This window comes from Sinocyclocheilus rhinocerous, unplaced genomic scaffold (genome assembly GCF_001515625.1).
Source record: "Sinocyclocheilus rhinocerous isolate Xijiao unplaced genomic scaffold, SAMN03320098_v1.1 scaffold711, whole genome shotgun sequence".
Classification (NCBI taxonomy): Eukaryota; Metazoa; Chordata; class Actinopteri; order Cypriniformes; family Cyprinidae; genus Sinocyclocheilus; species Sinocyclocheilus rhinocerous.
The window spans coordinates 964,160-979,766 of NW_015641018.1; the positions used below are offsets into that span (position 1 = coordinate 964,160).

Genomic DNA, 15,607 nt, shown 5'->3' on the forward strand with positions numbered 1-15,607 from the left:
TGTTGGTAGTTTCCGTTTCAGTGTGCAGACATATCGTTTTCTTTTGATTCCAGGACTCACGGTTTCCTCCGTTTGACACAAGTACAGATATTTAGTCTTTTTGGTACTGGATGTTTTGTGATTTCAACAGTGTGGGGACATGAGGAAAAAAAATCAATCTTTTTCTTGTTCTTTGGTTTTCCTTTTTATGCTATGGTGTAACTGTAATCTTCTCTTCCCCTCGAACCCTGTTTTCCCCCCAAATGAGAGATACATTAACCACCACAGCAACAACAAAAACAGGCACGCACATCTACAGGAAATGCATCCGTTCGCTCATACTACTGTATTTAGTTGGTAGACGTTCCCCTTAAAAAAAACACCAACAATTATGTTCCTCAATTCGAGACGTGGCGTTTGAGCTACCGAGGTTTGACATACATGTGGATTGAAAACAGAAAAACTTGCTTTAGGTTTGCAATATTTTGTACTTTTTAATAATTGGATTATTTACTCAATTCATTTTGTCTTTCAGTTCCAGCATTTTTTTTGTAGCTCTCTATTATGCTAAACATAAAATTGAAGCATGTTTTTGTTGGAGAACCCAAAACCTAAAGCAAGTCTGTTGACAGAACATTGAACAAACATCTGAAAGACATTATTTTAATGCTTTTGCAAATATCATTTTTGGGGTTCTCTGCACTACCATGTAATGGGATTCTGATGTTCATTTACAGTAATCGCCTGCATGAGGACAGTCTATACTAATGTGCTTTGGTTTTTGTCCGTGTTTAGACAGTGAAGCTTTTCAATGCCTCGACCATCAAGGGGGGAAAAAAGTCACAGACCCCAAGAGTGCAAAATTCTGTCTCTGAATCTGTTTTTGTCCCTCACAGATATTTTTAGGCTATAACCTTGCATTTAAACAAGGGTGTCGTATTTTGAGATTTGAAACTGATAAAAACATCTGAACACTATTTATTACAGCCTATGACAACAGAAGGGTGTTTGAGTCGTCCCTTTGCCCCAGCGTCTGCCTGCCCACAACAACCTTCAGTTCCTCTTTCATTTCTAATCATTATTCTTACTGCATCTGTCTCCTCGACTTTTTGTACTCTTTTAAAACTTTTGTAATTCATATTTCTTTGTAGCTATAAGAGTAAATAAAAATGTAAAAAAAAAGAGAGAGAAAAAAAGAAAACCCCAACAAACTACTGGAGGTCGGTTTGAGGGTGTACAGCGTAGACCTCAGTTTTGCTCACTCTGAGTCCCACGAGTTCTCAGATGTCCCCACACCTGGTCTTTGTTTCCCCAGTCAAATGTTTTTGGTTGCAAAAGTTCCCCCCTGCATTGCATTGATCTGTTGTCATTTGAATCAGATCTGGAGTCCAAAATAAAGTATATTTTGATATTATGGCTGTGTTTTTATTGTCCTGATTTGACTATTCAATATTAAGTGATGGTGCAAATTAAACAGCTATAGTTATTAAAACTGAACCAGACTACTAAGACTACCTTAAAGCTACAGTCCGTAAGTTTTGCCTCTTTGTCGCCATCTCTGTTTGAAAACCTGGAACTGCAGTTACTTGCGGAATTATCTTGCTTGCGTGGGTTGTACTCTGGCGCAGATGAATCTAACGTTCTGAGGACGGAGTATGTGTGGCAGTCAGTCAGTCACCTCATTGGTGTGAATCCTATACTTAGTAATCACAGATTCTAGCCTACATCTTGGAATATATGACCCAAATAAGACGTTATACTTTATTCTCAGATTATTAATGTTAACAACATCAGCTTTGCGTGACTATGAGTATAGTGTGTATTAAGTGTGTAGATTTCAATTTCTGTACAGTCTAATCTCTAATTGTCACACCATTAGAATTTCATATCAAGGAATTCTTTTAAACCAAAAAGCAAATTATGCTCCCTTCGAACTGGTTGTCTTTAAAATATATCATTTTTAACCAAAAAAAGTTACGGACTGCAGCTTTAAGAATAGTTAAGCCAAAAAAGAAAATCCATTATTTATGACTACTAATGTCACTCGTGTTTTGTCATTATTCCAAACAGTAATGTCATTGGTTAACATTGCTTTGCTTTATAATTTAAAAGTCCATTTAATTAGGCAGGTAAGACATTGCTATTGCTTTTCCACTGTAAGTTTAAAAACTTTTCTTATACACAACTTTGGGGTTGGTAAGTTTTAGTTTTTTTTTTTTTTCCTCATCTCATGCTCATCAAACCTGCATCAAAAATACAATAAAAACTAATAGTGAAATATTACAGTTTACAATAGCTGGTTTCTATTTTAATATATTTTAAAACAATTTTATTTTCTTCGCAAATCATTCAAGAAATATATTTTTATTTTTAACAATGTTCAAAACCAGTCGTGCTGTTTCATATTTTTGTGGAAAGTGTTTTTTTTTTTTTTTCAGGATTAGTTGAATAGAAAGTTCAAAAGAACAGCATTTCTCTGAAATAAAATCGTTTGTAACAAATGTCTTTACTGTCACGTTTGATTAATTTAATGCATGCGTGTTGAATAAAAGTATCATTTCTTTAAAAAATAAAAACATCCTGAATTCAAGCTTTTGAACCACATCATATCATATTAACTCAGATAAATATTATAATTTACTTTTTTTTAAATACACAAATTATTTTACGCATACACGTGTCAACAGAATTCCCTTTTTTTTTGGTTGAACTATTTCCATAATTTAATAGCAGTCATATTAAACGTAATCTTGCCAAGAAAGTATTTGAATCTTTTATTACATAATATCTGAATGATGTGATCTACACATACATAAACAACTCACACCTCTATTTCACTCTGTTGTCTCGTGGTTTCTTCCTTGTCACTCCAGTCTGCTCGTTAAATCACAAATTATATACTGGATACAATAACAGCCCATGATTTCCTTAAAGATCTTTTTGTAGCAGCTCTTCTTGGAACGTTGCTATGGTTTGATGGCACGACTGCAGATTTAATCACCGCGTTTTGTTGAGGCAATCAAAATATGTTTCCTAACTCGTGCAATTTGCTGGAGGATATAAAAATAGTCTTAGCTTGCGAAAACTAGGGGCCTTTTTTTTACCTAAACATTTATGATCTATACTGGTGCAGCACTGTGAACGAAGTTTGGGCTGGTTCTGTGATCAGTGTGTGTGTCCTCTTGAGTTATGTGTGTTGTTTGGGTCACGGACACAGTGTGAGGTAATAACTGTCCGTTCCTCAGAGACCTCAGCAGCACATGTTGTCCCACCTGATATCCAGTCATTCTCATCCAAGAGAAGAATTGGTGTGGGGGACGAGCGCCACGTTCTCAGTGATCTCTAGGATGCTCTGGAAGACGTCGTAAGCTACGGCGAACAGGAAGTAGATGGGCAGCAGCCAGTGGAGCCTGAAGAGTCTCTCGCGCGCCGGCAGAGGCACCGTCAGATGCCTGGAAACAGAAAGGAGCGGTGAAACAGGAGGACGGATGGGGATATAGATGAACAAATGCTTTTACTCACTTGAAACGCTCTGATCTGGAGGATCTCAGCATGAGGAAGATGAACAAGCCCACCTCCGTGTTCAAGGAGAAGGAGACCACTTTGTCGAGCATCACAACAAATCCCTACGCAACAGATAATAGGATGGAAAGCGTTATTTATCGGTGTTGTTTTTGTTAACTAAAATTGAAAACTAAATCTATTAAAAATTGTGTTTGGTATTGTAATTGAAATCAGTGCTATTTTAGTACCATTGATACAGTTTGTGTTAATATTTTGAATTAGGTTTTTAAAAAATATTTTTTATTTAACTATATTTTAGTTTTATTATTTTTTTGTTATTGTCATTTTCATTGTCTTTTTTAATTAGTCTAATTTGTCATTTGTTTAATGTGTAATATTATTATTAGTATTATTATTTTAAAATGAATTTTCGTTTATTCAGCTTTAGTTATTTTAGTACTTCAAGTTCAAATAAAAGAAAATGACAAATGTTGTCATAGCATCTAGCTGAAGTAAAAAAAAAATAGTTTATTTTATTTCAGTTAATATTTATTTAGTTTCAATTATTTTTATTATTATTTTGTTTTAATTAACAATAATAACCTTAATGAAAATAAAGTGGAAATACATTTATTTTTTAAACATTGACTAAAATAGGTGTAAGCTAAAGTGAAATAAATAAAATATATACAAATAATAATACTAAAATAACACTGATAATTGAAGTGTTGTGTGTTGCATTTTAAGCCTAATCTATAATTTATTTTAATATCCCTATGCAACAGATAATAAGATGGAAAACTTTATTTATCAGTGTTGTTATTGTTAATTAAAATTTTAAACTAAATTTATTAAACATTTTTGGTATCACTGATATTTTGTGTTAAGATTTTGAATTAGTTTTTTTTTTTATATTTTCGCTTTATTTTAAAGTTTTAATAATTTTTGTTATTGTCATTTTTTTTTTCTAAATTGCTATTTGTTTCATGTGTTAATATAGTAATATTTTTTTTTAATGACATTTATTTTATTTAGCTTTAGTTATTTCAGTAATTCAAGTTAAAATCAAAGAAAATGACAAATGTTGTCTTAGCATCTAGCTGAAGTAAAACATTTTAATAGATTATTTCATTTCAGTTAATGTTTATTTAGTTTAAAGTATTTAGGTATTTAGTTTTAGTATTTATTTTAGTTTTAGTTAACAATAATTAGATGGAAAATAAAAAAAGTTTTAGAAAAAATCGGACTAAAATAAGTGTAAGCTGGAATATTAAAATAACTGAAACTAAAACTAAAACAGACTAACACTAAATATAAACATTATTAGAAAATTACAAAAATGATAATATACAAATAATAATACTAAAATAACACTGATAACTCAAGTGTTGCATGTTGCATTTTAAGCCTAATCTATCATTTATTTTAATACTGTATTTTTTGTTAAATGCATATTTTCACTTTTCGCATAATAATAACTAGCAGTCCACCTGTTGAAGCTCAGTGATTTTTATCAATGCAAAACCTTCCAGCAGCGGCTGAACCTGGGGAATCAATGCATTCTACTTCCTCTGTAATCACTAGTGGCTGCTTGATAAATCTTTGTTATATTTATTCTGTGCACATCCTTCCTCTAATGAGATGTACTGCAGCTGGATAAAAGAAGAAATATGTGAACCTAATCCACATGAATCATCACATTATTAGCATAAACTCCAAACATCAGCTTCAAATGAGTACTGACCTTCGGATCACAAGCTGAAACGACAAAAATGAGGCCGAAAGCCAAAAAGCACATGAAACTGCTGAAGAACCTGGAAGAAGGGAAAGCGGAGAGGTTGTTGAGTCTGGGAGTTATTGCGATTTATCAAAGCCAGTGTTTTTAATGCAGCAGAAGCCTTTTTTATTAGCAGAGTAAAGGAATATGCTGGCTGTGTGTGCGGTGACGGGCTGTAAAGCTGTAAGAAATGGTGTGTGAAATGATCTGCCAGGGCTGAATCCAGAGTTTACCGTCTGCAGTGCTGTAAGCTCTGGCCTGATGTCCTCCACTGTGAGCTATGGGGCAACAGCCTCGCGCTGATTCTCGCCATCCATTCAGCGTTCTCCGTCCAGTGTGAGAAGACGAGGCCATCGACTGAAAGCAGAGGCCACGTTAGATCGTGAAATTAGTGCTGCGGGAATCTGATGGCTACATTGTAAGGAGACAATCATGAAATGCTTTATTAGCGAGGTTTCATTAAGGCCACAGATAGGAAAAAATATCACACACACACACTATATATATATATATATATATATGTGTGACCCTGGACCACAAAACAATATATATATGTAATATACACACACTATATATATATATATATATATATGTGTGTGTGTGCATTTTTTACATCAGACAAGTGAATGGTACAGTGTGGCCCACACACACCACAGATAACTAGATGTCATCAGGGACAGTTCTGTTAGAAATACTCAACAGCCTTATGATCAACTGCAGCCTTGGAGATTGCAGTGATGTGGCCTGATGTGGTAAATGTTGTTTAAAATCGGTTACATCAGCATCAGCCTGCATGCCTTGTGCATGTCTTTTTACAGCTTTCTTTGTTGAATTTGTTCATGTAACAGAGCATTGCCATATTTGTTGTTACTATACTCGACCACATTTGATACTTAAAATCTACAATTTACGACCGAAATTGAGTACTCACACAGTGTTTTTTTCCTTCTATTTCAGTTTCTTATACTATAATGTATAAAAATTCCAAAAATATTTGGATGAGATACAACTATTTGAAAATCTGGAATCTGAGGGCGTCAAAAAGAATCAAAATATTGAGAAATTCACCTTTAAAGTTGTCCAAATGAAGTCCTTAGCAATGCATATTACTAATCAAAAATTAAGTTTTGATATATTTACAGTAGGAAATTTACAAAATATCTTCATGGAACATGACCTTTGCTTAATTTCCTAATGATTATTTGGCATAAAAGAAAAATCAATAATTTTGACCCATACAATGTTTTGCTGTTTTTGGTAATTGCAGTGAAAATCAGTGTACACATTTTATTAATATTTAAAAAATATATTTTTATCTTCACTTTAATTTTTAAAGTTTTTATTGACATTTGACATTTTTTGGTCTATATAGTTTTTTATATACATTTTTAACATTAATTTTAGTTGATTTAGTTTTAGTTATTTTAGTACTTCAAGTACTACACACACATGCACTGTTCAAAACTGACAGATTTTTTTGTAACAATGTAAAAGTTACTTACTATTTCAAATAACTTTCTAAGAATCCTGAAAAAAATGTATCATCATTTCCACAAAAATATGTGACCCTTGACCACAAAACCAGTCATAAGGGTAATTTTTTTTTTTTTTTTAATTGAATTTGAAATAATTCTGAAAAAATAAGCTTTCCATTGATGTATGGTTTGTTAGGATAGGACATTATTTGTCCGAGATACAACTATTTGAAAATCTGGAATCTGAGGGTAAAAAAAAATCAAAATATTGAGAAATTCGCCTTTAAAGTTGTCCAAATGAAGTTCTTAGCAATGCATATTACTAATCCAAAATTAAGTTTTGATATATTTATGGTAGGAAATGTACAAAATATGGAACATGAGCATAATAATTTTTGGTATAAAAGAAAAATCGATAATTTTGAACCATACAATGTATTTTTGCCTATTGCTACAAATATACCGTGCTACTTAAGACTGCTTTTGTGGTCCAGGGTCGCATATTAAGCAGCACAAGCTTTAGTTTCTGCTTCATCATTACAGGAATAAATTACATTTTAAAATGTTTACATATTACATTTACATTATATATAAATGTACATACTCAGTTCACCTTTGAAAGAACAGTTTGTTATGAATATTTGTTCTGACTGTGGGATGTTTTGTATCTGAAAACAATATTCCAGGTAATAATTAGTCCATGGCTATGTCTCTCTCTCTGACCTTAATCTTATTATTATTATTATTATTATTCAAGTTAATAATAATTAGTCTTTTCAATTAACCTGCTCTGCAGCATCATAGTTACTTCATACAATCTCTTCCTACACAATACTGTTTCACACTGGCAACTAATAGCCAGATGCAAGATCACACTCACTCAACATTAACAGATGGAATGTGTCACATGCAGCTCACTGTAATGTGTTAGAGGCTATTTGAATTCATACCGTGGTGAGCCATGGGTTGGACATAATTCACACTGACACCCTCTGCTGAGAGCTTTGCTGGACTGGGCCCAGAAACAGGCTTCAGCCTCTCTGATAGATGCAGCAGGCAGTGTAACAGAGCCAAGAGCAGTCTCTGAGAGCAGGACTGGACACACAACCTCCAGCAGAGGCCTTGATCATGTGTAGGACACACTGATGACTGGCATTCAATAAGCAGACCAGTGGGAATACTCTTCTAAATCTGGGTTTGCTGCTGCATGGCGACTGATCAACTCTTTTACAGATTATTTATTTTTATTTTATCTTTATTTATTTTCATTTTTTATATTAGGAGGAGATATTTCAATATAGTTGTTGCATATAAAATAAAAAAAACATATATAAGACATGAATTAATAATAAAAAAATGTAGACTATATATAGGGCTGAATGTATATGTATGTACGCAAATATTACTAATAAATATGACATTAAAAGTAAAAAAAGTCACTCGTTTTTATAAAGTAACACTGTCCAACAGCGACACCCGCAGGTAGAATTCTTGCGGAGGCTTGCCTCCCTTCAGCCCATGGACTTACAACAGAGACCCCTTAGCGTGCCGTGAGTTTAAGTGGGGGGTAATTGAGAATGAATGGGGGACAATCACGTGAGAGGAGGCAATGCCTCCATCGTGCTATGATTGGATATGATCGGTTATGATTGGATGTGATTAGTTCATGCGATAAATCCCGCCTCTTGTTTTCGTGCAAGCTCTCGGCCTGAATGAAGAAAATTATGGCGTTATTGACTAAATATTAAGCAAGTAAACAACTCACCCGCTTAGATATCACTGCTATGTGTCACGTCAAAATAAAACTTGAAATGGCCTGAAAACGTGATGACCGTGTGAGTTACTGAGCATTCAGCTTGATGAAATGAAAGATGTATCTTCGTGTCTGTGACAGTGTTTACAGGGCTTTTATGGCGATGACTCGAAAATAAATTGACTATTAAAAAGAACAGCTGAACATCAGTTCACTATTAAAAATGGAGTGTCTATAGTCCGCCTTGTTGGCAGAAACTATTTACACTAACTCCGCCCATCAATGTAAGGTTACTACAAAAAAACAATTGTTAATTAACAAATCCAGTGGCGTAGATAGTAAAGCGTGTAGCGAAGTCATTTTTGATGCGATCGACCCGGATTCGATTCCACCCTTTACCGAACTTTTTTCCCCCTCCATTTTCAAATCTCATATCACATCGGGTAGGTGTAGGGAGGGCTTATATTGTCCCAATACGGTGGCATCCATTTAATAATCTGAAATCAAGCGTAGCGTTAGTTCTGGCAGGTCACGTTAGTCAGGCTCGCATCAGCTGACTCTCAGCTGATCCCCATCTACCTATGGGAATACGACACCTATCTAAGCATTCATATATAAGGTCCCTCAGTATTATCAGCCGTTTTCGCATTGCTCAATAGCTAATTACCCTCCTCCATCCCCAGCTCCTCCTCTGTCAGTCGGGATTCAGTCTTCTGATTTTTTTTTTAATCAGACTAATTCTAAAATGTGTACTTAACATTATTGAACTTTAACGATATCTGCAATGCATTTGTTGGTTCTGTTCTGTTTACCCTGGGGGGTTATTGCTGCTCTCCCTGCTCTCATCCATGCTGGGCTGCATGGATGCGCAGGGAGTTCTTGCCCAGAACAGAACCATACCGCCAATCCAAACTGTATGCTAATTGTCAATCATCTTTGACGATAGTGGTCCTGACAGAATTAAAATTATAATTTACACTTTTATAATTGCATACTGTTTTTGTTTTATAATGTTCTACAATATAAGGTGCAGATAATTGCCACTATTTGAAATAAGTAGTATAAATAGCAGAAAATCCTGCTATTTTAACAGTGTAAATAGAATCGATATTTATTTGCACTTAGTGTAAATAGCATCTAACTAAGATTAATAAATGCTGTAGAAGTGTTCATTCTTAGTTCATGTTAACTAATGTTAGCCTAACTAATGAAGTCTTTCCAAAATATTGTTCAAATTGTTACTGCCTTTCGTTATTATTTCGGAATAAATGTAAAAATGCATAAACACACTATGAAATGTATAATTATTATTTAAAATGTTAAATAAAATAAGAACAATGTTAACAAAATACAAAATAGAATTATTGTTGTACTCTCTTTTTATGTAATGTTTATTTAACCAAGAAAATGCAAAAACATTAAGTGTAACAGGGAAATTTATATATATATATATATATATATATATAAAGTTGTAAATAAGCTATAAGCTAAAATAAAGTTTATTTGTTTTACATAGGCATCACATGACCAACAGAGTGATGCTGAGATGTTGGGATTTTTATTTATTTTATTCCTAATACATGCACGATGAAGCACTTAGAGCATAATAAAATAAAAATAAAAAACTCACTGGTGTGCTTCATGGCTATGCCCATTACGAGGAAGCTCACGGTTATACTGATGGTGATGAAGATCTGGATCAGCTCTGCCACCCATGAGAACCGGCTGTACTTCTGTGTTATGATCTGTGGAACAGCACACAGCTTTGTCAGATTACCAGCCAGCAGATTTCAGATTTGAAATAATGCACACAGTGAAGAATGTGTATGTTGCAGCTGTTATACCACCAGGTCACCACTAGATGACACCATTTGTCTTTCTGAGCACGACTGAACTAGTAAGTTGACTTCAAGGGACTGACTGCATTGAGAATCAAGCAGCTCATCTGCACCATGAAGTTTGTATGTTTGACTAAAATAAAATATAGATTAAAACAAAAACCGTTACATATAATAAAAACAACTCAGAAATTTAAAATGTGGTCCACAATCCCACTAGAAACAACCAAAAGTGAGATATATCTGATCAAGAGCAAACCTATTGACATTTAAAAACCCCTGTCTTCTTCTCACCTTTCTAGAAGAATCAGTTCAGAGGAGCGGCTCGTGTGCTGGAGGTCACACTTACTGTAGAGGGGAAGTTTTAAAGGTCAGCACTGCCTTAAACAGATCATTATGCCATATTTTTGGGCTAACAGAACAAAAAAAAAACTGTTTTTATCCAGAAAAAATATGAACTTTGAGCTCAAAAGGGCTTTGAGCTCCGGGCAAAGGCACTGCACATTGAAAAATGCTTCTTGTGGAAAACATTTTGATTTGAAAAGTCCTTTTTCCCCCATCAATAAAACAGGATTTAACTCATAACACGCTGTGTGTGGGCTAGGAAATGTGGGTCTTTCCAAGTATAGTCTTTCTGTCTTCTGTTCTCATTCGTGTGCGAGTGCCCTGATCTCTTTGTGGTTGGCGGTTCTGACTCATATCTGACATTTCAATCTTTCAGCCCCGTCTCTGGAATCTCAGGCCTGCACACCATCCCTGGGCTCTTTTCATGCACTTTTCTCTATCGCCTCTGCATGCTAAAAAATATTTTGGTATTTTTGCTCTGATATGCCAAATCTGGTTCTTCGGACTCATATGACTTTGATAATAATGAAACAGGCACACAGATTTTTCAGCAGTAGGGCTGAGCAATAAAACTAAAAAAATGTAAGTTGATTAAGCCTTTTATTCAATGTATGTATTGTTTAAAGGTTATATGATGCTGCTAAAAATAACATTATTTTGTGTATTTGGTGTAATGAAATGTACATAAACATGCGGTTTAAAGTTAAAAAAACATTATTTTCCACATACTGTAAATTATTGTGTACTCCTCTATGCCCCGCCTTTTTGAAACGTGTCGATTTTTACAAAGCTCATCAGTCTGAAAAAGCGAGGTGTGCTGTGATTGGCCAGCTATCCAGTGCGTTGTGATTGACCGAATACCTCAAGCGTCCAGACAGACAGACAGACAGACAGATAGACAGATAGATAGATACATAGATAGATAGATAGATAGATAGACAGAGGAACTGATTCATGAAAATGAATTTAATTAGCAAGTTTTGCGTTATCTGAATGATATTCCTGGTCAGGACCCACTTTAACATCAAACATCTGCACTATGCCAAGAAATGCCAAAGGCCTGTCCATTCTTTAGAAGGGCTCTGCTGCCCTGGGTCAACTGCTCTGGAAAAGTTTTGAGGGGCTGGTCAGTTAAAAAAAAAAAGAGCAAATGGAGTGGTATAGGGAGCCAAAAGTCCACAGAGAGGAGACTCAACGCCTCACTGCCCCTAAATTAGATCACAAATTCTTGATCATGGCTCAGTCTCACCATTGGCCCCTCAGGCAAAATACTGCACATTATTGTTTAATACTTTGCCTCTGTTCTGCTGCCACCGAATACTCACACACACAGCAATTACAGCACATTCACAGCAGAATTAAAAGGGCCATACGCTAATCAAATCTGAAGGTAAGAATTACAACAGCAGACATTGATATTGACATTATAGCCATAATAATTAATGCACCCTCATGTTGTTTCAAACCTGCATGGCTTTGTTTCTTTAGTGGAACACAAAAGGAGATATTTAGTAGCCGGTTTGAATATGCAAATAACAAAATATTAGTATGGACTGCTTTAATGGTGCTTTTTTGGTAACTCTCTGCTGTTGCTGTTTGGGCATTCTGCTAAATATACCGATCAAAGATATTTTTTTGAAAGAAATGAATACTTCTATACAGGAAGAATGCACTAAATTGATCAAAAGTGAGAGTAAAAACATTTATAATGTTACAAAATATTTCAATTTCAAATAAACTCATTCATTATAAAGACTCCTGAAAAAAATGTCTCACGGCTTCCACAAAAAACAATATTAAGAAGCACAAATGTCTTCAACACTGATGATAATAAGAAATGTTTCGTATCAAATCAGCATATTAGAATGATTTCTGAAGGATCATGTGACTCTGAAGACTAGAGTAATGACTACTGAATATTCAGCTTTACTATCACAGGTATACATTACATTTAAAACATTAAATACATATATATTAAAATACTTATTTTTAAATGGTAATAATATTATTGTTTTTTACTGTATTTTTGAGCATGAGAAACCATTTTATCAACATTTATCAACATTTTATCGACCTCAACCTGTTGCATTGCTAAGAGTGAGTACAATTCTGAATTGTCATTTTAATTTATTTTTAAGATTTATTTTTGGCATTTTGCCTTTATTAAGATAGGATAGTGCAGAGTAGACAGGAAGTGACGTGGGATAGAGAGAAGGGGGCGGGATCAGGAAAGGTCCTCAAGTCGGGATTCGAACTCAGGACACCTGCAACGCAACGCCTTTATATATCGGCCCACTGCCCACTAGGCTATCGCCGCCGACAAATTGTCATTTTTAGACAAACTATTGAATAAAACCAAAAATGTGGCTGCTGTTATCAGCTTTTTTGATTCAGACAAGTACCTGGTAACAGAACCAATGATGGATGATCTGTTGGACGTTATCTTTGAATCCACGAGCGTCGTAATCTAGCGTGCCGAAACCGAATGTAAATAAAACATAAACGCGATTTGCACGCTTATCTAATTTAGGGGAAATGTTGAACCGCATTAAAGGAATATAAGATAACTGCATCATAAATTTGAGATGTTTCCATGCAAATTAGGATTCTAAAGTTTCTCTTCATCTCGCCCCTTGGAGAAGAGACTTTATTTATATCCTCGATGCGGTGCATATGAAATTGTCAGCTTGATACACTCTGTCTCAGGCAACCCATGAAACGTGGTTGTCTACGTATAAATAGAAACAAGCAGATACACTACAAGACCGCTGCCACTGTGCTCCTCAGAGCGTGATCACAACTTTTTCTGAAATTCTCTGTAAACTCTGCTGAAGTTTACAAACCACAGCCTTGTCTTTCATCGTGACTAAACTGTCGGGCTTCACAGAACACAGTTTTGTGTTGCATGGAAGAAAGTAAGTCACACAGGTTTGGAATGGCTTGACTAAATAATGACCTTTTGCAGTACATGACCTTTTTATGAATGCAAGGAAGATTTCTTATTTAAGGGTCCGTAAAATCTCAAGAGCCTTGTGGGGATGCAGATGAATATAGCAAAAGCTCTGTGACAAATGTGCATAATAGTGAAGATAACGTTTAAAATGTATCAGCAATAGCACAACACATTTTCACTGTTCCAGCGCAAATTTTAGAATTACAGAGAACTGTAGTGTTTCTGATCTCTCCATGACTCAAAGGAAATGCCACCCTGTTGGGCTTCGGTGAAAGAAAATGATGCCAGCAGCTGCAGAAATCAACACCATTTCCTTAACAAGCATGAGATGACCTTTAGATTAAAAGAAGCATGTCCTGTTGACAGAAACCTTTATCATGAATCACTCTGTTTGAAATTTCCATTAAACAGTCATCATTTATATGCCATCCATCCTTATCACTTTTGTTTAAACACATTTAAATGACATCTTAAAGGTTTTAGTTCAGAGCCAAACTCAAGGTAAGCTCAAAGCTTTGAACAGATAGCAGAGTTGTGATTGATGGTAGTTGTGAGGTCAGAGCCAGCTCATCATTATGCTAATCATCTCCAAGACAAAAGATTCCCACCATTGATCTCTGTTCAAACACAGCGGTGGACACTGATTGGACAAATTTACACTGTAGACGTGAATGACCTGCTGAGAGATGTGCAGGTATCTCAGCTACAGTAAAAATGTGTGAACCTCAGAACTAAAAAATTAGTCATAGACTATTGTGAATACAGACAGGTAGATAGACAGACAGACAGGTAGATAGATAGATAGATAGATAGATAGATAGATAGATCAATAAAAACGAATGATCGAATGACAGAGACAGACAGATAGATAAAATGACTAAACGACAATAGAAAGAACAAACGATCAAACGATAGATAGATAGATAGATAGATAGATAGATAGACTAAACGATAGAACAATAGAAAGAACGAACGATCAAGCGATATAGATAGATAGATAGATAGATAGATCAATAAAAACGAATGATCGAACGACAGAGACAGACAGACAGACAGACAGATAGATAAAATGACTAAACGACAGAACAATAGAAATAACAAACGATCAAACGATAGATAGATAGATAGATAGATAGATAGATAGATAGAACAATAAAAACGAATGATCGAACGACAGACAGACAGACACATAGATAGATAGATAGATAGATAGATAGATGGATAGATATTGTAGCCACTAGATTTAGTTTAAAGTTTTGCTTAACATAATGGGATCTATAGACGGATAGCACTTTAGGTTGCCTGTGTGAAGGATGGAAAGGTACTTCCATCGAAACAATCATGCACTCAACATGGGATGCATGCAGGGCCTAAAATTAACACTCGCCAAGCGCCAAATGCGAGTAAAAATCAGCGTTGGCGAGTCAATGTAACAGTGTCAGTCGCCAGTTGGCGGGTACAACTTTTACGAATTATAACAATGCAATGTAGTGAGAACAACAGCCAGTTTTTAAAGAGATTCGCTGTTTCTGACATAAGCGAAAAAAAGTTATCTTGTCCGAAGACAAGATCATCGTGATTAGCTGTTCTGTCATAAGCGACAAGAGCGAATCAAATAATAGGATACAAACGGACTGAAAAGGTCAGAGCAGAGTGATGGCCAGCTTGTCCCTAGACACGGTTCTAATAACTTTTACCTGAGAAGATTTTGCTGCTTAATTTCGGAAGATGAACTTTTCCCTTCTTTATTCCTCATAACCTGAGAATGCGGCGACACATGCCTGGGTTACGCCGCCTAAACGGTGCAGTGAAGTATAGTTTGAAAGTATGGCTGTTACACATACACCGATGTAGCGCTTGCAAGAAAACACACACAATTATGTCAAAATGCGCGGTTTTGGCGAGTTACTTTGTAAACGTAGTCTTAAATGAGTTATAAAGTCTTAAATGACCGTAAAGAGTTGGGAGAAAATCGGATATGTG

General features: G+C 35.1%; 1 protein-coding gene across 1 annotated transcript in view; it reads right to left on the bottom strand.

Moving 5' to 3' along the window:
* Window positions 1–2,729: 2,729 nt before the first annotated feature.
* The window catches only part of LOC107753790 (uncharacterized), a 96,948-nt gene continuing 84,070 nt past the window's right edge, over window positions 2,730–15,607 (bottom strand). Inside the window, exons 14-18 of the mRNA XM_016570022.1 lie at window positions 10,119–10,233; window positions 5,494–5,617; window positions 5,228–5,297; window positions 3,502–3,605; window positions 2,730–3,431 (exon numbers count right to left, since the gene is read on the bottom strand). Of these exons, the coding sequence (XP_016425508.1) occupies window positions 3,269–3,431; window positions 3,502–3,605; window positions 5,228–5,297; window positions 5,494–5,617; window positions 10,119–10,233 (576 nt within the window). The 3' untranslated portion in view covers window positions 2,730–3,268. The remainder of the gene's footprint in view (window positions 3,432–3,501; window positions 3,606–5,227; window positions 5,298–5,493; window positions 5,618–10,118; window positions 10,234–15,607) is intronic.